The 22,667-nt window shown below is 35.7% G+C and overlaps 1 protein-coding gene across 7 annotated transcripts in view; it reads right to left on the reverse strand.

The window, feature by feature from the left end:
* Positions 1-22,667, reverse strand: part of LOC138712166 (uncharacterized) — a 99,635-nt gene that overhangs the window by 71,408 nt on the left and 5,560 nt on the right. The window contains exon 2 of one of the 7 annotated variants that reach the window (XM_069843654.1): positions 6,323-6,404. The exons of 1 other annotated variant lie outside the window; for it this stretch is intronic. Coding sequence is in view for 1 of the 6 variants with exons in the window: in XM_069843649.1 (XP_069699750.1) it covers positions 2,643-2,718 (76 nt within the window). In the remaining 5 variants the exon portion in view is untranslated. Of the gene's footprint in view, positions 1-2,642; positions 2,772-2,850; positions 2,989-6,313; positions 6,679-22,667 lie in introns of those variants that run through there. 5 more of the 7 variants (XM_069843651.1, XM_069843655.1, XM_069843650.1 and 2 more) reach the window with 5 other exon arrangements.

Consider the following 22,667-nt stretch of genomic DNA (forward strand, 5'->3'; position numbering starts at 1 on the left):
ACTTTTTAGCAATATAAAATATAAACATCGCTCTTAAGGAAATAATGTGCGGTTTCTTGAGAGCACGCATAACATCCCTGACATCCCTGATGTATGTTAACCACAGAACCACTGCGACGGACTTTCGTAAACTTACGGGGCGTAAAAGAATCCTATACTTGTATTAGAGGGCGGTACTTACGTTAAACTTACAATTTTTTTGACCACGTCAACTCAGCTAGTCAAACAACATGTGGTACACTTAAATATTTAATCAACAAGAGTATTCTATAAAAGTAAAATTCTGAGGTAAAATAAATACGCGTCTTAGCTCAGTTGGTAGAGCAGCTGGCTACGTACTGGAAGGTCCGGGGTTCGATACCAGGTGGTGACAGGATTTTTTCTCGATGCCAAACTTTCAGAACGGCCCCAAAGTTCACTCAGCCTTCTATAAAATTGAGTACCGGGTCTTTCCCGGGGGTAAAAGGCGGTCAGAGCGTGGTGCCGACCACACCACCTCATTCTAGTGCCGAGGTCATGGAAAGCATGGGACTCTACCTCCATGCCCCCCAAGTGCCTATGTCAAGGGGATACCTTTACCTTTTTACCTTTTTTACCTTAAATGATAGAGACAATATAGTGTGCTCTACTCCAAGCTGCTTTTGATGAAGAAACAGTCACAATGGTACAGGTATATGAACTGTATGCTGTAGTAACCAAATCTGGTTTGTAGTTCATGAACGTGACTTAATCGTAATCTCATGAAAGAAAAAGGAAATATTTTCAAGCTCTTTAAATTACTTAAATTTATTTTACCATATTAACGTTTGATATCCAAAATAATTGTAATCGTAATCTCATGAAAGGAAAGAAAATATTTTCAAGCTCTTTAAATTACTTAAATTTATTTTACCATATTAACGTTTGATATCCAAAATAATTGTAATCGTAATCTCATGAAAGGAAAGAAAATATTTTCAACCTCTTTAAATTACTTAAATTTATTTTACCATATTAAAGTTTTATCCGAAATAATTTGATGATTTAAAATGATTAACTTACCCAGTGAATAGGTTACATCCAAAAATCTAGTCAAAGTCAATTTGGAAAGGAACTGTAGCACTTCGACTTGTAAGTTTTGGTATAATATTTATTTATAGTAATCTCAGACCTCGAGTGACATATTTTATTAGGACTATTTCGTGAATAAAATAAAAGTGTAAATTATATATCCCTAAAATTCGCTCACAGAATGTTAACAATTGTATATTTATTATTATTATTATTATTATTATTATTATTATTATTATTATTATTATTTTAAGATTACAAAGATTTTATTACAAGCAAAAATTACATACAATAACAAATATTTTACAACTATTGCAATACTCGTATATGAATATTCTTAAAAAGTCTATAAACTTAATTTTGTTTTGACTTGCTTACTTACTTACTTTTAAGGAACCCGGAGGTTCATTGCCGCCCTCACATAAGCCCGCCATCGGTCCCTATCCTGAGCAAGATTAATCCATTCTCTATCATCATATCCCACCTCCCTTAAATCCATTTTTATATTATCTTCCATCTACGTCTCGGCCTCCCCAAAGGTCTTTTTCCCTCCGGCCTCCCAACTAACACTCTATATATATATATATATATATATATATATATATATATGTATTTCTGGATTCGCCCATACGTGCTACATGCCCTGCCCATATCAAACGCCTGGATTTAATGTTCCTAATTATGTCAGGTGAAGAATACAATGCGTGCAGTTCTGTGTTGTGTAACTTTCTCCATTCTCCTGTAACTTCATCTCTCTTAGCCCCAAATATTTTCCTGAGAACCTTATTCTCAAACACTCTTAACCTATGTTCCTCTCTCAACGTGAGAGTCCAAGTTTCACAACCATAAAGAACAACCGGTAATATAACTGTTTTATAAATTTTAACTTTCAGATTTTTTGACAGCAGACTGGATGATAAAAGCTTCTCAACCGAAAAATAACAGGCATTTCCCATATTTATTTTGTGTTTAATTTCCTCCGGAGTATCATTTATATTTGTTACTGTTGCTCCAAGATATTTGAACTTCTCCACCTCTTCGAAAGATAAATTTCCAATTTTTATATTGCCATTTCGCACAATATTCCCTTCACGAGACATAATCATATACTTTGTCTTTTCAGGATTTACTTCCAAACCTATTTCTTTACTTGCTTCCAGTAAAATCCTCGTGTTTTCCCTAATCGTTTGTGGATTTTCTCCTAACATATTTACGTCATCCGCATAGACAAGCAGCTGATGTAACCCGTTCAATTCGAAACCCTCTCTGTTATCCTGGACTTTCCTGATGACATACTCTAGAGCAAAGTTAAAAAGTAAAGGTGATAGTGCATCTCCTTGCTTTATTTTGTTTTGACTACATGTTTATATATAATATACGTAGGCCTATAGTCTAAATTATGGATTTTAGAAGTAATTTTCTCAATATATGAAATATATTTGTAATTTAGTTACTGAATAATAAAATTAGAAGTGTCCAATTCATTTATAATCACACTGTATAATAATTATAATTTTGTTTCATTGCAAAAAATAACATTTATGTTTTATTCAAAACTCTATTACTTCATATCAAACCTAAGTCACACGTACCGTAATTTGAGAAGCAATGTCCGAAGTCCGAAGCCTTTGGTAAACTAATGAAAGAAGAATGCTTCCGGATGAACATACGGATTTCAGGAATTTTCAAGCACAGTAATTTCAACTATTTTAAGCGACAATAAACTCCGTGCGGAGGCATTCACACATTTCTTGCAGAAGTAACATGAATGGCTGAGCACACATCAACAAGATAACGAACCTTCTTCACTCAGGAGTATTTTGTCCTCGACACCGGCCGACCACTCTGCATACTGGGGCAAGACTGTGGCGTTATGCGACCCCAACAGTGTTGCGTAAGGACGACTAATTTTAAGCAAACCTCGGATTTAAGACAAACCCCCTAGCTTCGCCCCACGCGCCTTGATTAAATCGCAGCTGTGAGTGAAGCCCTCATGCGCCGTGTTCAAATTGTGGCGGCGTGCGTCCGGTTTGTACAGGTTAGAGTCGGGCCGGTTCTATGACCGCCTACGTCAGTGGTTCCGTAGCTATAGGTACAACAAACTTCGTTCTAAAATAGCACGCCCTCAATTGTAACAAATAGGACATATTTTCCGTCTCACCTTGTTTTCTTTACACCTGGGGATCAAGATAGATACAGCTTTCGAAACGTTATGAAATATACAGGGTGATTCTGTGATTTTGTTACAGACTTTCAGGGATGATTGGGGAGATCATTATGAACAACGTTCTTATAAGAACCAGTACAATATAAAACACAAATTAAAACTATAAAAAAACTGGGTTCAGTACTGTTATGTTATTCATCATTCTCAGGCAGAAAAAATACAATAATTTGCACTACACTACGTACGTATAATTAACCACTCGGTGTTTTCAAACCACAAAAAAGTAATAGAGTAATACGACTGAGTAATCCTTTCAGCGTTCCCGCATAATTATAAAAAAACATATCAGCTTGCATTGTTCTACACGCCTATTTGTAATCTCTTGAATGTTCTCAAACAACAACACATTAACACACAACAACACATTAACACAACAACACATTAACACACAACAACACATTAACTTGCACTCTTATACACATGAATGAGTAATTCCTTCAATGTTCTCAGACAATTAGAAAAAAAAAACAGTAGCTCGCATTACATTACGCACGAATGAGTAATCCCTTCAGTCTTCTGAAACAATCATAAAAAGACAATAGCTTGCACTACACTGCACACGAATGAGTAATCCCTTCAGTGTTCTCAATATTAGAAAAGACACAATAGTTTGCCTTACACTACGCACTAAATAGTAATTCTGTAACTCTCTACCACAACGTGTCAGAGACTGTCGGACATTATCTAGTTTCAAAAATAAACTAAAATTGCACTTTTTCAATTCAGATTACTTTCAATTATTAGCCATTTTCTCTGCGATAGTTTTGTAAAGATATATATTTCTTTTTCTTTCTTTTCCTTTTCTGTGCTGTCTTGATCATCAGATGAATTTATTATCATACTCTTTTTATTGTGAATTTTATTTTAATTTCGTATTTTTTTCTTATATTTCTTATTTTATTATATGTCATTGTTGTGTTCTTCCTTACGTTTTTCCTGTTAACTATTTGTACTAACTAGTTGTTTTTATTATATTCCAATCTTTAGATCTGTATTTTACTTTCTTTTTTCTATTATGGTATTATTTTCATATTGTTTAGTGTCGATTTTGTTATGGTGCTATTTATTGTAATATGTTAGTATTCTGTTCTTTAACTTTGTGTTAAATTTCACTGCTTGTATACATTTTGACCTGGAAGAGAGTAAGAGAAGGTCCTATAGCCTTAATTCTGCCAGTATAAATAAATTAATTAATAAAAATTATCATTATTAAAAAAGGCAGTGCGCATGATCAGAGGACATATGACAAGAGGAGGACTAGTTGAGGTAATAAAATTAGTTTTGTTTCGTTGTATGTTTCATCATGCGCACTGCCTCCTTTCTGGGACTTATAAAGTACCTGTGGACAAAACACTTTTCTAAGACTGTACCTGCCATTTGAAATAAATAAATAATATATATATATATATATATATATATATATATATATATATATATATATATATATATAAGTAAGTAAGTAAATAAGTAAGGAAGTAAATAAGTAAGGAAGTAAATAAGTAAGTAAATAAATAAGTAAGTAAATAAGTAAGTAAGCAAATAAGTAAGTAAATAAATAAATTAATAAATTTATGGAAAAACATAAATCTCCATTTTTCTCCGGGAATCGAACATGAGTTCGTTTAACTTGTAGCCATATAGACTGAAAACTAACAATATGAGTTTTATAGTTTTCTAACACATCCATTGAACGATTACATTTCATTATCATATTTCTAGCTTTGCTATCTAAGGGTACGTACACGTTGGAGCGACGATAAACGATAAAAGAAGCAGCGATCCTATATCAGAGAGAACTGAAGCATGCATTGTCATTGAGGTGTGCGTATTGAAGTAACGATGAAAGCGAAGATACACGATAAAAGCGACGAAAAAGAAAATACCATTTTCTTCGCTCTTGTCGTTTATATGATCTCTGATTAAGATAATATTAATCTGTATAATTACCGGTGGTTATCAATATACCCGAATATTAATCGATTTATTATTATTTCGGCACATTAAATTAATTATTGTAGATATTGGCAAATTGATCAGTTGTGTATTTATTGGCCATATGTTACGTGATCACAAGAACCAATCACAACACAACGAATTTATACTATCTTTGGGATGAGAAACTGGTTTAATTTTGTACGTATTAAAGGTGTATTAACCTTGAACTTAGCAGCTGATATTTCCTATAAGATATCATATTTCGTTAAGTGAATGCATAGAATATCTTCTACTGATAAATCAAAATGTTCGCTTCCCGCGTCCTCGTTGCTCCGATATGAACACTTGAGTCTTTGATAATATCAAAGCGTCGCTAGATCGTTTCTTTTATCGTTTATCGTTGCTCCAACGATAAAAGAAGCAGCGATCCTATATCAGAGAGAATTGAAGCATGCATTGTCATTGAGGTGTGCATATTGGAGTAACGATAAAAGCGAAGATACACGATAAAAGCGACGAAAAAGAAAAACTCCATTTTCTTCGCTCTTGTAGTTCATATGATCTCTGATTAAGATAATACTAATCTGTATAATGACCAGTGGTTATCAATACAATATTAATCGATTTTTTGTTATTTTGGCATTTTAAATTAATTATCATGGATATTGACACATTGATCAGTTGTGTATTTATTCGTGATACGTGATGTGGCCACAAGAACCAATCACATCATAATGAATTTATACTACCTTAGGGATGAGAAACGGGTTCAATTTTGTACGTATTTAGGACTAAGTTATAATAACCTTGAATCTAGCAACTGATATTTTCTATATATCTTCTTTCATTAAGTGGATGTATAGAATATCTTCTACTGATAAATCAAAATGTTCGCTTCCCGCGTCCTCGTTGCTCAGATATGAACACTTGATTCTTTGATAATACCAAAGCGTCGCTAGGTCGTTTCTTTTATCGTTTAACGTTGCTCCAACGTGTACGTACCTTAACAACTGAAAGCATTGAACATTTCCTACTTAATGTGAGTATAGTAAATACTATCAAATTCTCATTTTAACTTCGCGTTCGTGAATAGAAACTTACAGTACTTACTGAAACGATTTGTTTTCAGGTGATTTCTTTCTTCATCTGAAGCAGCGGGCCTCTTTCTCCTCAGCAATGAGTCTATTCAGCTCTGAAAGAAGACTGTGGAAGATTTTAAATGAAATTATTCCTTTCTCCATTGCATCATGTTCTGTGAATAGCTCATGAGCTTTATCTTCTAGCTTCTCTTCATAAAATAGGCGTAAGTATGTTAATAGCTAAATAGCGATACGAACTAACAACAGAACACAGCATATTCCGTAAGTCGACACAAATTCGTGCCTTGGGCGTCGCATGAAGCGCGATAAAATAAAACTCCTTTGCTTCGTCTCGCGTTTAAACCAGTATTAACTGGTTGTAAGTGATTTCCGACAGACATTTCTTAATAATTCCTACTTGCACAAGAATAAATACGAGCGGATAGTGTGGAATATTGCTTATGAATTCATGTTCGAAGTTTACGTTTTATAGTGGGAATTACGACCAAAATTGTGCAACAAGCGATAAATCAGTTTGACGTTACTGAAAGCAATAAACTTAAGGAAATTCAAGGCGCTAACGCCCGTGCTCTCATCAGTAACAAAGATCAGGAGAAATAGCAAGATATCTCACATTATGCTCATATGACAAGGAACGTTCAGGAGACACCCGCAGAGAATATACTGGAAAATGGTTGAAAATCGCATGCGAGCATGGAATTTATGGACACAAACATCAGGTGAAATCCATCATGTACAGCTGTCAAAAAAAAAAAGTGGCCGCACTCGTGAACAGCGAATATTTTCAAAGTCCACTTCGGGTCGCGGCGATGTTACACGATGCATGTGCTTGTACAAGCAGTTCCGGAACTATGAAAGCGTTCCATATCTACGCCTCGTGGACCAGTGGTAGAGTGCTTGTTTAATGATTCAAAGGTCGTGGGTTCGGGCCTTCTTCAAGTTTTCATTTTATTTTTTAATCTTTCTTTAGCGATGTAAATGATATTCAAATTATCATTTATATCCAGTTATCGTTCTTTATGGATATCACGTTATTTATATTTTGTTATCGTTCTTTAGAGATATGAACAAAATTCAGGTCATCATTTGTATTCTATTATCGTATTATAACGATATGAATAATAATTATTATTGTATTTCTAATGGGGGTTAGCCGTATTTTACATATGTATGTTAGAGCTATAGTTTTATACACAAAAAAGATAAGCATAAAGAGAAATGGAAAAGAAAATTAAATTAGCTTACGCGATGTAAACAAAACATAAATAATCCGTAAATTAGGCATTGCGATTGCAAAACAAATATCAGGTATCAATTTGTAACATACAAAAACATTAACAACACACATACGTAACACTTCTATAACACAAATATGCAGCTTTCCGTACCATACATCATAAATTAATACACAATAGTCACACAAACACAATCAAACCATAATTACGACATTGCGACGACATCAAGCATCACATAACTGACTCACATACATAACAAATCAAGCATCCGTTACAACACATACACTTCAACATAGTAACCACACTTTTAAAAGTTACAAATTTGGCTCCAAGAAGAATAAATAGGACACTGTTACTAATTACTATTCTTCTACAATTTCTTAAATACATCTGTAATAAATCTGTGAAATTCCGATATGAATAATATTCACGTTTTTTATATTGTTATCGTTCTTTAGCGATTTAAATAATATTCAAGTTATCATTTATATTCTGTTTTCCTTCATTAGCATTATAAAACAATATTCAAGTTATTTATATTGTTATTGTTCTTTCGCAATATATTAATTAAACAAACCGATATTTATCATTTATATTCTGTTATCGTTCTTTAGTGAGACTGTGTAAATAATATTCAAGTTATTTATATTGTAATCGTTCTTTAGCGATATAAATAACAAATTTAATATTAGGTTTGGAAAAATCCAGTTGCATAATACTGGTATTAGTTTTTCTTTTTGTATTATTACATACAATTGAACCACAATAAAATGAAAAGGAGTAACGAGGAATTGAACCTGAGACGTTGACATCTAAATTCCGATGTTCGTCCGCTGAGCTACGAGGGCAAAAGTGTGGAAACATTTTTGGAAAAATTGGCCCAATCACACTCTAAGATCTTCTGATGATTCGTAGAAGCTAGTCCAGGATGCGTGGGGCAAAGGCTAATTGAGATTTCCCGGTCTCTGACCGGGTCAAACATCCTGATAGAATTAATATTTAACCCTTGCCGTGACTTTCGGTGAAGTCCGGAGGGCCCAATTAGTCAAATCCACTCTCCTCATCTCCACGCTTGGGCCCCTTGGAATTTAATAAAATGCGAAAGAGATTGTGGTGTGCGGAAAGCAACGGGATGTTACCGCATTTAGGCCTATCCTTCCTAAGAAAACTGCAAACATGAACAAAGGAAGCTTTTAATAGAAGAAGAAGGATCTTCTGCGGACCTCTGGAAAAAGAACTAAGGAAGAGACTAGTGAAGTGCTTTGTGTGGAGTGTGGCATTGTATGGGGAAGGAACATGGACATTACGACGAAATGAAGAGAAACGAATTGAAGCATTTGAAATGTGGATGTGGAGAAGAACGGTGCGTGTAAAGTGGACAGGCAGAATAAGAAACAAAATTGTGTTTGAAAAAGTGAGTGAAGAAAGAATGATGCTGAAACTGATTAGAAAGAGAAAAAGGAATTGGTTGGGTCTCTGGTTGAAAAGAATAATGGACGACATTAGGATATGTGGATCATATGCGGAGACTAAGAGGAAGGCAGAAAATAGGAAAGATTGGAGATTGCTGGGTTTGCAGTTAAAGACCTGCCCATGGACAGAACATTTATGTGTGTATGTTCAGAATGCCTGGAATATCGTGTCTAAGAACAGTCGCTATTTGCAAAGACTAGTCAATTCCATGCCCACTCGACTGCAAGATGATCGAGATAAGAGGAAGATAGACTAAATATTGAATTATGGCTTTTTGTTTTGTTTTTTGAACGCTTAATTGTTTGAATATTTTAAGGCCGACGCCAGTAAATTTGTTATGTTTATGCCACGAAAGATATTTTATTGAGAATGAAATCTTTTTTCCTTCCATTTGCAGCCACAATATCATAATGATAATGATAAAGTCATGGCATAATATATTAATGAACCTGATGTTAATTACTAAAATAATCATAAAAGAAAAAGGAGCCATTATGTCTAGTTTGTCTCTCTCAAAAACAGAACAAAAAAGGACATAAAAAGCACGAGGTTGTAGTCGAACGCAGGACCTCATGAATAAGACGCCTGAATGCTACCATTATGCTACCGAATAACACACAGTATACTTCAATTATAACTGTAGATATCAGGCAACGTGGTCCAACAACATGTAACATCGCCTGTCTCCGAATTGTAGCGATGATACCCGAAGGGAACTTTGATACAGGAGAGCGGCCACTTTTTCTTTTGACAGCTGTACAGCGTGGCCCGCCGAAGGTGGCGTACAAATTGAAAATGGGTCACAGTGCTGCCATCTACCCGCAATATGCGGAACCCTAATCACACAGGTAAAGTGGGTAGGCATTAGATATACACACACAACACACACACACATCAAGTGAAATCAAAATGGACGAACTTTATCTTATGGCATTATAAGGTCGGCCTGCATATCATGAGGGCTTTCAGAAGGTCTTAAGCGAATGCACTGAGTTATTTTACAGAAAAATATAATTAATCCTAGTACACGACATAGCTCTCCACAGATACACATGTACATGGGAGGGCAACTCGTGCTCTCAAAGTGTCAACATAATCTCAGTGCAGGTAGAACGGACTCTGTACTATCTGTACAGTCTGTGTGCGATTCTTTCAAGACACAAGTTCGATCGTGTCTGCAGTAAGTGGCGGCTCGTTTTAAGAGAAAAACAATATAATCCCTAGATCATTTCTCTTTAGTTACGAGTAAAAAGATAATCCTTTTTATTGAGAAGAGAATTAAAACTTGTATTCTATTACACTTTCTTACGCATAACATTTTATGTAACAAATAAACAGTGAAGGTTTTAGTAAAGAAATGCTGTCTGCATCTGCTTTAGAACAGCTGAAGGTAAAAATGAGATATCAACAAGGTGGGACTGATATCAAATATCATTAGCACGTTGTGTTTGCGAATTACAGAATTGCACGACATATAATGAACTAGCTAAGAATATTTTTATGGATAAATTTGAAATGTGGCAGTATCATGTAGAACATAGACAACTTCACTTTCTTTGACTATAAACCATCTTGAAGAGTGATAAGAAAATCTTATTATCAAATATAAGATACAACTTCAAGACCTACAGCAGAATTCACTAAGTTTGGAGAAACAGTGACAATTGACAAGGAATCGAAATTTTTCTGAAATCTTTTTGGCTTACGCCGATAGAAAATCCTGAAAATTTATAGCTCGAATTAATAAATATACATAACAGCACGCCACTCAGATTCCAGCAAAATCAGGAATGGAACTGTTCGTAATGTTGCCTAAGTCAGAATTTCCAAATATACTCTTTGCTTCCATATATACTGTATGAGATTGAGGCAGAGTTTAATACAAGAAAGAAGTGTAAAAGCTCTCAAAGTAAAGAAAGAGCTCAGAAATAAGCTTATTTCATCTGCCGTGACATGTAACAAATACTTCCTTGAATTTGTTATTGTTTGCGAATACAGACTATTATCTTTCTGACAACAGAGGAATACTCTTTAATGTATAAAGACTTGTAAATTCTCGCTTTCTACGTTTCAAATAAGACATATAATAAGACATATTAACAAACAGTGTAATAATAAATACGTGTTGCAGCTATATTTGTTGTATCTTGAAAAGGTTGTATTCAGTTTGTGTTTCCAGTACTAAACTAATTTACAAAGCAAGAAAATAATATAATTTTGTTATGTGTTGAGGTATAGTCTGTCTAATATTACTATAATTATTGTACCATGCGTCATTCTGAAATTCAAATCATGGAATAGATATCACGATCACCTGCATGAGCCGCCAGAGCGCACCGTGGCTTTTGCAGCGAAACTACAAACAACTTGTAATTGCTGCGGCTGGCTTCGTCTGTCTTTCTCTCTTTCAAGGTTTTTTTTAGCACCTTGGGAGCACGAGTTGCCCATCCATGCACATGTACAGTGTGGCCCGCCAAAGTGGTGTGTAACTAGAAAATTGATCACAGTCCTGCCATATATCCGCAATATGCGAAACCCAAATCACGTAAAGTGAAGTGGGTAGGCATTGGATATATACATACAATTTACAGCAAAACCCTGAACATGTTGTCATACAATTTTACTTATTTGAAGTTGTTAAGTAATGCTGAGTTCTTGGCAATAAAGGCAATCACTCTCTTACTCTCCATTAAAGGAGAGTGACAAAGAATATTGTTGTTTAGTCAACTGTCCGAAGACAGGTTTTGAACTCATAAGTGACACTAATAGTCATCTTTCATGAGGCAACTAAACCAATTTATAACAGTTTTAATGTAGCCACCGTATTTTTATGTTACAGCGTTATATCATCTACACAATTCACCTCTGTGGAGAAACAGCACATTTCACCGTTAAACGAGCGGGCCCGGGTTCAAGTCCTGGTTGAGACAAGTTACCTAGTTGAGGTTTTTTCCTTCAACTAATTGAAGCACAATTGCTGGGTAACTTCCATCGTTGGGCTCCGCACTCATTTCGCCATCATAATTACACTTTTCCTCTTTCATCATCATCTCGGTTTCTTTCCTATATTTCGGGCTTGCTCCGATGTAGAGTCTGCTGCAGGCCGCCACTGAATTTGGACCCCATGGATATGTGGTCATTCGTTGCTGGTGGTAGTGCTATGAACCGTGGATTCTCCACTGGGTTCGTGGTAGCTCTTGGGACTGGGGTTTAGGGACTGCGATGAGGCCTATACGGAAAGACTGTAGGACACTTCGGAGGCGGCGCGCAGGGGAATCTGTAGCGCGGGGAGCCTTAGTGCATGCACACCATTCCAACCTGGGTAGTATAAAGGGAACACCCGAGCGGCCTATGAAGGACAGTTCCCACCCCTCAAGGAGGACTAATAGACATATTTCACCTACACACAACCTCCAAACTGTTTGGATGACCATATCTGCCTTTGGTTAGAGAGTCCCCGGAAGGATTGTCAGACAACTCCGCCAACAATATCCCTCTTCACCACTTTAGGGTACGCTTATCCATGTCATGGCAGGTAAGCAAGCTGAAATGGCATTTCCTATATTTTTGATGGAACAATTATACGCTGTGACTCGATCCCCAGAACCTCGTTTGTGTTTTTTTTAATTTTATTTGGTTATTTTACGACGCTGTATCAACATCTAGGTTATTTAGCTTCTGAATGATATGAAGGTGATAATGCCGGTGAAATGAGTCCGGGGTCCAGCACCGAAAGTTACCCAGCATTTGCTCGTATTGGGTTGAAGGAAAACCCCTGGAAAAACCTCAACCAGGTAACTTGCCCCGACCGGGATTCGAACCCGGGCCACCTGGTTTCGCGGCCAGACGCGCTGACCGTTACTCCACAGGTGTGGACTCTCGTTTGTTAAAAACAGGTTGCACCACGGGAAGGTGAGGATGGAATTTGAGTAGGAGAGGTTATGGAATACACTTCACTATCCCTTGCAACCCAATCGTTATGCCCGTGGCGGAGTGGTTAGCCTCTCTGCCTTCCACAATGGGGACCCGGGTTCGATCTCCGTCTGAATCACGAAGGAATTTGCGGTGGACAAAGCGGACGCCAGGAACTTTCTCGGGGTTCTCCCGTTTCCTCTCACCATTAATATAATATATCATTCTACCATACTTCACAATCACTCTCACTTTGCGAGGTCCCGAGCCAGGTCTCCAGAACCAAACAAAACAAAAATGGCTGAAATTTGTACACATTTGAGTTTAATGAAGATTATTGAGGAAGTAGATTCGCTTCAGACATTGATGAGATTTTGGAAATGGTGCGAAAATTATTAGCGGACAAATAGAAAACAACTTCGAGAGCTCCGTCGGAAGATAATGATGAAGCGAAGCGCTAGCGGAACGCACGCTGAGATTTCATCTAATATAAGAGTATAGGTCCATTCGTTATCTCGTGAGACCAAATACAGTAGTAATTTTCTTCGCGCTGATAAAGAGGAACAACATCTCTCTTGGCTGTTTATCCTCACACTACCTACCGTACTCTCTATCTCGTTAGTTCTTCCATTTTCACAGCGCAGACACAGAAACAAATTCCTTTTCTTCTTCTACTAATGGTACCGGTTTTCGCGTACCGTACTTCTGAAGTCATTCAGAGAAAGAGATCAGTGTCAGCTGTGAATGTAAAAATAAGCAACAAGCGAGCGAGTTATTCTGTGTCATTTAAATTGAATATGATTGACTTCGCGGAAAAATGTATTTTCATTCATTCATAATTTTCTGCCCAATGGCAGGTCTTTCACTACAAACCTCGGCATTCTTCAATCTTTCCTATTTTCTGCCTTCCTCTTAGTATCCGCATATGATCCATATGTCTTAATGCCGTCTATCATCTGATACCTTCTTCTGCCCTGAAATTTCTTCCCGTTTACCATTCCTTACAGTGCATACTTCAGTAGCCAGTTTCTTCTCCGCTATTGACCCAAACAATTTCTTTTTGTCTTCCTGACCAAATTCAACATTATTCTTTCTTCACTCACTCTTTCCAACACAGCTTCATTTCTTATTCTATCTGTCCATTTCCACGTTCCATTCATATCCACATCCACATTTCAAATGCTTCTGGTCGTTTCTCTTCACCTCGCCATAATGCCCATGTTTCTGCCCTATACAATGTCACACTCTACACAAAGCACTTCACTGGTCTCTTCCTTAGTTCTTTTTCTAGGGGTCCGGAGGAGATCCGCCTTTCCCTATTAAAAGCTTCCTTTGTCATTGCTATCCCCCTTTTGACTTTCTGGCTGCACCTCATGTTACTACTTACAGTACACACTAAGTTTCTGAACCTGTCCACTTGTTCTACTGCCTCACATAGAATTCATTATTGTTTCTAAATTAATTTCTATATTTGGTCTACCGTTATCTAGAATTAGTTGGGTCACTGGTTGAAAAGAAACTACCTACTCAAGGATGCACTGGAAGGAATGGTGAACGGGAGAAGAGTTCGAGGCAGAAGAAGATATCAGATGATAGACGGCATTAAGATATATGGATCATATGAGGAGACAAAGAGGTAGGCAGAAAATAGGAAAGATTGGAGAATGCTGGGTTTGCAGTGAAAGACCTGCCTTTGGGCAGAACACTAAATGAAACTTAATTTCCTTACTACTCTTTTACATCTGCGCATATTAGATCCCCATACTCTTTTTGCAATAAAACGAAAAGAAAAAAGGAGTCTAATATGGAAGTAAATGCAGTATATTATTATTATTATTATTATTATTATTATTATTATTATTATTATTATTATTATTATTATTATTATTATTGATGTGAGAAAATGTGATTCAATTGTTTAGTACGGAACTGAAGAAATAAGGGTTGTATTGGGTAGTGTACAGCACCATGGGTGTGTTCGATCTTCAATTACGTCAACATTATGAACTAGACTCAAAGAAGGGTGCATCAGACATTGTTTATGTTTACTCTTACCGGTGACATTCAAACAGTCTGTAAAGTAGTCAGTTGTTATTAGACAGAGCTGACGGAACATTTGAAGTACAAAACATAGTTGATTCCCATTAAAAAAAAAGAAAGGTGACTCTAATATCTTGATAATTATTTCATGTACCAAAAATACATTAGGTATATCAGATGTCCCCTTCAATGTAATTTAACTTGAAATTGTCGATTTGTGTATATCTGAAATATTTCACACGCTATCGAAGGTGAAAGAGTTAAATGGGCACTCTGTATAATAAGGATAGCACATTTGTCCATTGTGCGGAGAAAAGGACGCCTCAAGACACATTTTATTGCGGTGTGTCGAATTGGAACATATCCGGAGAAAATATCTACCACCCTCGATGCTAAGTCAGAATAGAAGTTCGCTTGCATGTCTTGACCTCATGGGGAATAGAGAATGGGAACAAAAGACTGGATTGTTCCTCTTGAAGGCGAGACAGATTAGAACTTCAGCTGTTGAAGTTTGTGATGCGAACTGACGAAGGGAGAATGGTAACTACTCAATTATACACTTTTTTCCTGTTTTAGTTTAGGATATATTATATAATATGTTTTGTTTGTGCCATTTTCATTTTAATCTGTGTGTTCTTTTAGAGAGTGGTTGGATCTAATCATAAGTGAGGAGGGTGAAATCTACAAAATAGGACTTATCTTATACAGCACGTACGGTCAGAAAACCCATGCATTGGATTTAAGAGAAAATTCTGATAATATAGTACTTCTGTATGTATAATATGCTCAATAAATCCATCTATCTACTTTTATATTCCAAGGTTATCTCATATAAGAACATTATTGAGAAACATCAGTTCTCTCTCTCACTGTATAGCATTGATTTTAAGTTCTTTCGAGCCTCCAGCAGGTCGTGAACTACAGTTTGAAAGACACTACGGCAGACCTTCAGTACGAATTCCAAAAATTCTTTCTGCTATTCTTAGAGTACGCTGTTGACATCAAAGAGCCACTTGAAAACTCATTATCGTTCGGATGAAGGTCACTTCCTGACACAAACGGTCTCGTTCACTGCTCTTTTTTGCCTTCGTCACTGCTTCCTACTACATGGAATAAATACTATGCAAACAAGGAGTCTCGTTACATAGTATTGACACAGTCTAGTATATACAGTCACGAAGCTTGAATTGTGAGGATGCTAGGAACAATAGACTGTGCCGGTACTATTTCGCATTGTCTGTAATGAGGCGATATTAGCGATTCTAGTGGTTAGCAACTATCTATGGATGCATATTTTCTACGTATTGAGCTTCGTGACTGTATATACTATGCTATGGTATTGATTCCTTTCAAATTCTTTACAGAAACCTTTTAAGCTTCTTTTTTTTGACATGTCCCTAAACGAAGCATTTCTATTTCAAAATTATCGAATAGATTTCGTACTTATCGATGTTCAAAATGTATTTTCTTTGAATTAATTAGCTTTGTGTCCTGTGTTGTCTAGTGCCCGCTGGAGTCCGCAGAGCAGTTACTAAATAATGGAGATCGCTAACATAATAATAATAATAATAATAATAATAATAATAATAATCATAATAATCATAATCATCATCATCATCATCATCCTTCATGCATTACGAAATTGATTCCTGTAGCAGCTACTGAAATTGGTCCATCCATCTTTTGGCTGGTCTTCCAATATCTCTTCTTCCCCGAGGTTTATATTTCCAAAACTTATATGGTATCCTGTCCTCCTGCATCCTTGAAATGTGAGACATCCATGTATTTCTATATTCTTCTATTTTGTTGTTTAATTCATATATCTCAAGTTCTTCTCTTATTTCTTCGTTTCTTTTATGTTCTATTTTCCTGTAACCTGCTACGCTTAATAATAATAATAATAATAATAATAATAATAATAATAATAATAATAATAATAATAATAATTCTTTAAGAGCTATGCTATTAAAATTTAAATATACGATTATTTTGCATTAAATAATGACGTAATTTAATTGTTTTCTTTTTAAATTTAAACAGAATTTCATGTTACTGTGTTCTACATACCGCTTCGGTGTTTTTCACCCTTTTTGATGATGGCCCTCACATTAGCCTACTTTAATAGAACATAGTGATGTGGAATTTGGTTTATTTTAAAAACATTACAACGATCTAAATGGATTAAGATTAGGTCATTAAGATATTATTAATGGAGTAACTTTTAACGTATTTTAAGTTGTTAATAATGAAAATAATGAAATCATATTATATTAAATTTAAAACTTAGAATAATAATTATTTTGTTCGCGGCTTCTCATTAATGGAGCGGATCGATGAAACTGTGTTCATTTCTCGAGAATAAAAAAAAAATTCGACTCTTGCAGAAAAATAATCTAGAACCTTTCTTTCATTTATAGGCCTATGCTAGCCAATAAAGTTCTATCAATATAATTTTCCTCAAAATTCATGCTTTAGTTATATTTCACAATTACAAACAGGTTCTCGTGAAGTAAAGTAGACATTTTAAAGTCTGACATGGGTAGGGCATGTAGCATGTATGGACGAATCCAGAAATTCATATAGAGTGTTAGTTGGGAGGCCAGAGGGAAAAATACCTTTGGGGACATTTCTGGATTCGCCCATACGTGCTACATGCTCTGTCCATGTCAACGTCTGGATTTAATGTTCCTCATTATATCAGGTGAAGAATACAATGCGTGCAGTTCTGTGTTGTGTAACTTTCTCCATTCTCCTGTAACTTCATCCCTCTTAGTCCCAAATATTTTCCCAAGCACCTTATTCTCAAACACTATTAAACTCTGTTCCTCTCTCAAAGTGATAGTCCAAGTTTCACAACCATACAGAACAGTCAGTAATATAACTGTTTTATAAATTGGAACTTTTAGTCTTTTTGATAGCAGACTGAATGACAAAAGCTTCTCAACTGAATAATAACAGTCATTTTCCATATTTATTCTGCGTTTAATTTTCTCCAGAGTGTAATTTATATTTGTTACTGTTGCTCCAAGATATTTGAATTTTTCCACCTCTTCAAAGGATAATATTTCCAATTTTTATATTTACATTTCGTACTATATTCCGGACACGAGACATAAACATATACTTTGTATTTTCGGAATTTACTACTTGGACTATCTCTCTACTTGCTTCAAGAAAAATTTCCGTTTTTTCCCTAATAGTTTGTGGATTGTCTCCTAACATATTCATGTCATCTCCATAGACATGCAGCTGATATAACCCGTTCAATTCCAAACCCACTACTTATGTATAGGATTGTTTATTTTTAGGTAATTTTTTCAATATTTTAGGTCATTTTTAGAGATTTTTTTAGGTCATCAAAATCCGCGCTCTGCTCATAACAGTAGGCTTATATCAGTTAATTGCTAATTGTCTTTTCCTCAAAAATAGTTCAGTGCTTGTCATTTTAATAGTACAGTCTGTTTTAATGCATAATTAATGTATTATTGTTGAAGGATTTACTGTTATTCATGTCTTATTTCATTACCTTCATTAGACACACTTAAATGGTATTCATCGTAGATCTAATCCCTCTACCCAAATTCCTGTGTAGAAGTTACACACAATTACAGAGATTTTCTCAACTCCTTTGTATACTCTCTGCCTCGTTTTTATTTTCATAGTTATTTTGTCTTTTTTATTCTCTTATTTATTTACTTACTTTAATTATGTTATTCTGTTTTTCTCGTATTTGTTTCCGTTCATTTGTGTTGCTTCTTTTTCTGTATTTAATTTTATCAGCAAGTTCTGCTTTCTCCCTATTTCTTCCCTTAATCTCGGGCATGTACGCTATAACAGAAACAGAAGTGTCCTGCAATACCGACCCCGCACAGACAGTTTGCCGGGACCTTTGTGTAGACGAGGGAATTGGACGAGTGCCTACAGTTGGTTCATCAGCTGCGACAGGTTCACACTCCCTCGCAGCTCGCTGCAGAACTCTCGAATTAGATCTCAGTCTTGTGCAGTGGGTCGTTCTCTGATGACGTCACACGTATCGGCACCCGACCACTCCAATCCAGTTGTAGCAAGATGGTTGTTTATTTTAGAATAGATTCGACTCGCTCTGAACCCGCGGGGAACGAACTCGTTTCTATTGCTGTGAGGAGACAGAATTTTTCTGAATTGGAAAATTCTCCACTTTATTTTTCCGGACAATGTCCCGCCTGTCCTGATTTCTTCATGTGTCAATACTGACTTCAAAACTGCGCTGTTGTCAAGTTTGATTACCGTAACAGTGATCATACTGAGTAAGAAACAAGCGCTGACAATATTCAGAGAACTTCATACTGATCTAAATTGTCACAACACCAGGGGACTGATCCATGACTGTCGTTTTAAAATAATTATTGGTTATTGTTGGCTGAAGGAAACATTTAATATGGGATGCGGTTAGTGATTCCCCAACTTCGAAACATATCCGGTGAACACGGAGAATGCCCTGGAATTTCCCAGTTCCACCTGTTAAGAAAATTAATCACTTGGGTAGCCACATGACAACGAGCGTCATCGTGAAGCACTATGGCATGGATAAATATATCTATACATGACTATGGATTAGGTATTCAAGCACATTGCTGCTCGTAAATTGCGTTCCAAAAAGTGACTGTAGTATGCAGCATTCACGAGTATTCCAACTGGAACAGAATGAGTGATTAATACACCTTCATAATCATAAATAATATACGTAACTTTGAGTGGGACCTGTCTACATTCACCTTATAACTAGAGCGCGGATTTTATGTAATTACATATTCTGTTCCTATATATAGCTATAAGGGAAGCTAACATTTCGGCGAATCATATCAAAGAGATCATTATCCCGAAGCTTTAAGTTACATATTTTTATATATTTTGGTGTACGTAATAAATATTTTGAATGATATTGCATATTTTGAAAGAATACACATTTTTTCACCAATTTTTCCCTCTACTTAATTCTTAAGTTATGCGTTTTAAAATTGTTTATAAAGCTTATCCCTTCGTCTCTAGTGCATAAAAATAATTTAATAATTGAAAATAATAAAGTGTTCTGTCAAGAAATGGACATCTATTTGCAATGCTAATAGTTTGTATATGCCTTAAGAAGTAACGGTAAAGTAGGAACAAATACCAATGCGAAGGGTGAGTCATTGTACTGTTAACGTAGTAAAGCAAAGAGTGAAAGTTACCCTGTAGGTATGACCGTTTCGCACAAACACCCCCAATCAGTTGCTCTAAAAGAAAACAATAGTTTTTTTTTTCTGTTTTCTTGAGAAGCTTATTTTGACATCAGGTGATACAAGTTGCTAGTCTACTGCCATTCGCATCCAAGTTAAAGGACTGGATTTCAATTGACGATTTCTTTACTACGATGGTAAAATCGTGCTGTGCAAAGTGTGTGAAAAACGCATTGGGTGCTTCATGAAGTCACAATTAGAATAGCATTAAAAATTGAACTTCATGTGAGAAATAAAAAACGTGCTCCGTCGAAAAGAAACAAGTTCTTCTTACACAAGTGGTGCTGAAATATTCTTCGTCTTTTACCAGTGAATTTAATAAAAATCTGTGCATGGCAATGTTTGCTGCAAACTTACCATGGTATAAACTTGAGTTCCAAAGTTTTAAGCATTCCTACGCAAATACTGCAACTTCAATATTTCGCATGAATCAACACTCCGGAAAAATTATTTGAACGCCTGCTACACTGACACTGTTAATAACAAGCCAGGTGAAGGTGTTATTCAGAGCAACACAGCATTATGTGCACTCCCTGCTGATTACACAGCGTTGCACGATATCGTAATTCATATATTCAAAACTATTCAAAATACAACAAAATGATATTTCACTTTTTGTTGCTCTTTACTAAAGAAATCATCCACCAGAATTAATATCATTATTGTTCTATAATAGTGATGCTCTATTTTGTAAATTCGTATTGGCTCATGTTGCCATTAATTATGTTCTAATAAAAAGTTTTCAGGAATACTTTATATTTGAAGCTTAAATCCATTGCACTTCTCTGCCATATTAGAATAATAAAATATTAGCTTGTATAGAAAGAGTGGATGGAGAAAGAATAATATTCACGCTGATCAGGAAGGAAAAAAGAAATTGACTGGGCCATTGGCTGAGAAGAAATTGTCTACTAAAGGATGCACTGGAAGGAATGGTGAAAGGGAAAAAATTTATGACAGAAAAAGGTCAGATGTATGGATCATATGTGGATATAAAGGGGGAGGCGGAAAAGAGGGAAAATTGGAGAATGCTGGGTTTTCATTGAAGGACTTGCCCTTGTGCAGAAAACTATGAATGAATGAATAAACAATTTATTTGACAGAATAGGAAAACATAAATAATAATGGCGCGTACCTATTTTAAGAATGTGGCAGAATAACTCTACGTAAAAATAGATTTATTAAATGTTCAATTATAATCGTAGAGAAATAGAAGAATAAATTCTTTATAAATCTGTTTGAAACAGAATAACAGAACTAATCCGATGATGAAGTGGATGACAGATTTCAACTGTCACACATCTTTTCGTACGTAACGTAATTTCTACATATACTATAATTACTTAATCTGAGAAAAAATATTATGATGCGATTCTCATATTATAAGCTGATTCATATGTGTAGTGGTCGTGAATGGCATGGTGTCTCGAACAAGAAACATTTTTCTTTACTGCGCTGCAAGTTATCAGAGCACTCGATTGCTTACCATCTTTCTCATATCTGCAGCAGTTCCTCATAAAAAGAGCTATAGACGTTAGTAATGCTTCATGAGATAAGTCGGAGATATCTGAAATCCATACTAAGATTGTGAGCATTTTGAAGTGAACACATCCATGAAGGGAAAGTTAAAACTTCTGTGACAAGAGACCTGTAAGTAAAGTCTCAGGCGATGTAATACAAGTAGACTGTTTTAAATCATATTTATGTCCACAGAATGCCTAGCAATGTAGGTCACTACTCCAATAAGCGAATAAAATCAAGTACAGATTTAGAACCATTTAAGTGTCAAGTTTTATCAGTTTGTTTAAATAATTATTGTTGAAAACATTACCAGAACGGAAAAATAAACATGATTTTATTGTAATATTTATGGTCAAAATAAATAATTAGGTAAAGTAATGAATATATGATATGATATTTGTCAGCCAACTTTACAATTCATAGTTATGGTGGACCAACCAACCAATCACGTGACGTGGCGCATGACCTAAGTTATGCATTTTTTCAAGTATCACACCAAAAAGAGGTGTTTCCCTTGTGATGTTTACAGAACAGACATGAAGAGGCCAGAGTGTTTAGATTCACCTATAATTCTCATACCTGAAACTTCAGCCTATTGACATTACAATATACAGGTTCTTTAAAAAATACGGGGCATAATTTCAGGTATGTATTTCCCACATGTAGACAATCAAAATAGTTCATTACAACATGTGTCCGGAAATGCTTTATTTCCGAGTTATGGCCTTCACAACATTGAAATTCACCGGAATGTTTTTCTTTCCGCAGGTCGTTGCCGTCAAAGGAGACATTAAGAGGGCACTCTGACAGTTCATTCCGAGGCGAAGGTTACATTCAGTGTTGTGTAGGCGTTAGACTGTGCGACATGACGAATTCAAATCAAGAGCTGTCAGAGATACACTTTATGTACGGTAAGGCG

This window comes from Periplaneta americana, chromosome 13 (assembly GCF_040183065.1).
Source record: "Periplaneta americana isolate PAMFEO1 chromosome 13, P.americana_PAMFEO1_priV1, whole genome shotgun sequence".
NCBI classification, from domain to species: domain Eukaryota; kingdom Metazoa; phylum Arthropoda; class Insecta; order Blattodea; family Blattidae; genus Periplaneta; species Periplaneta americana.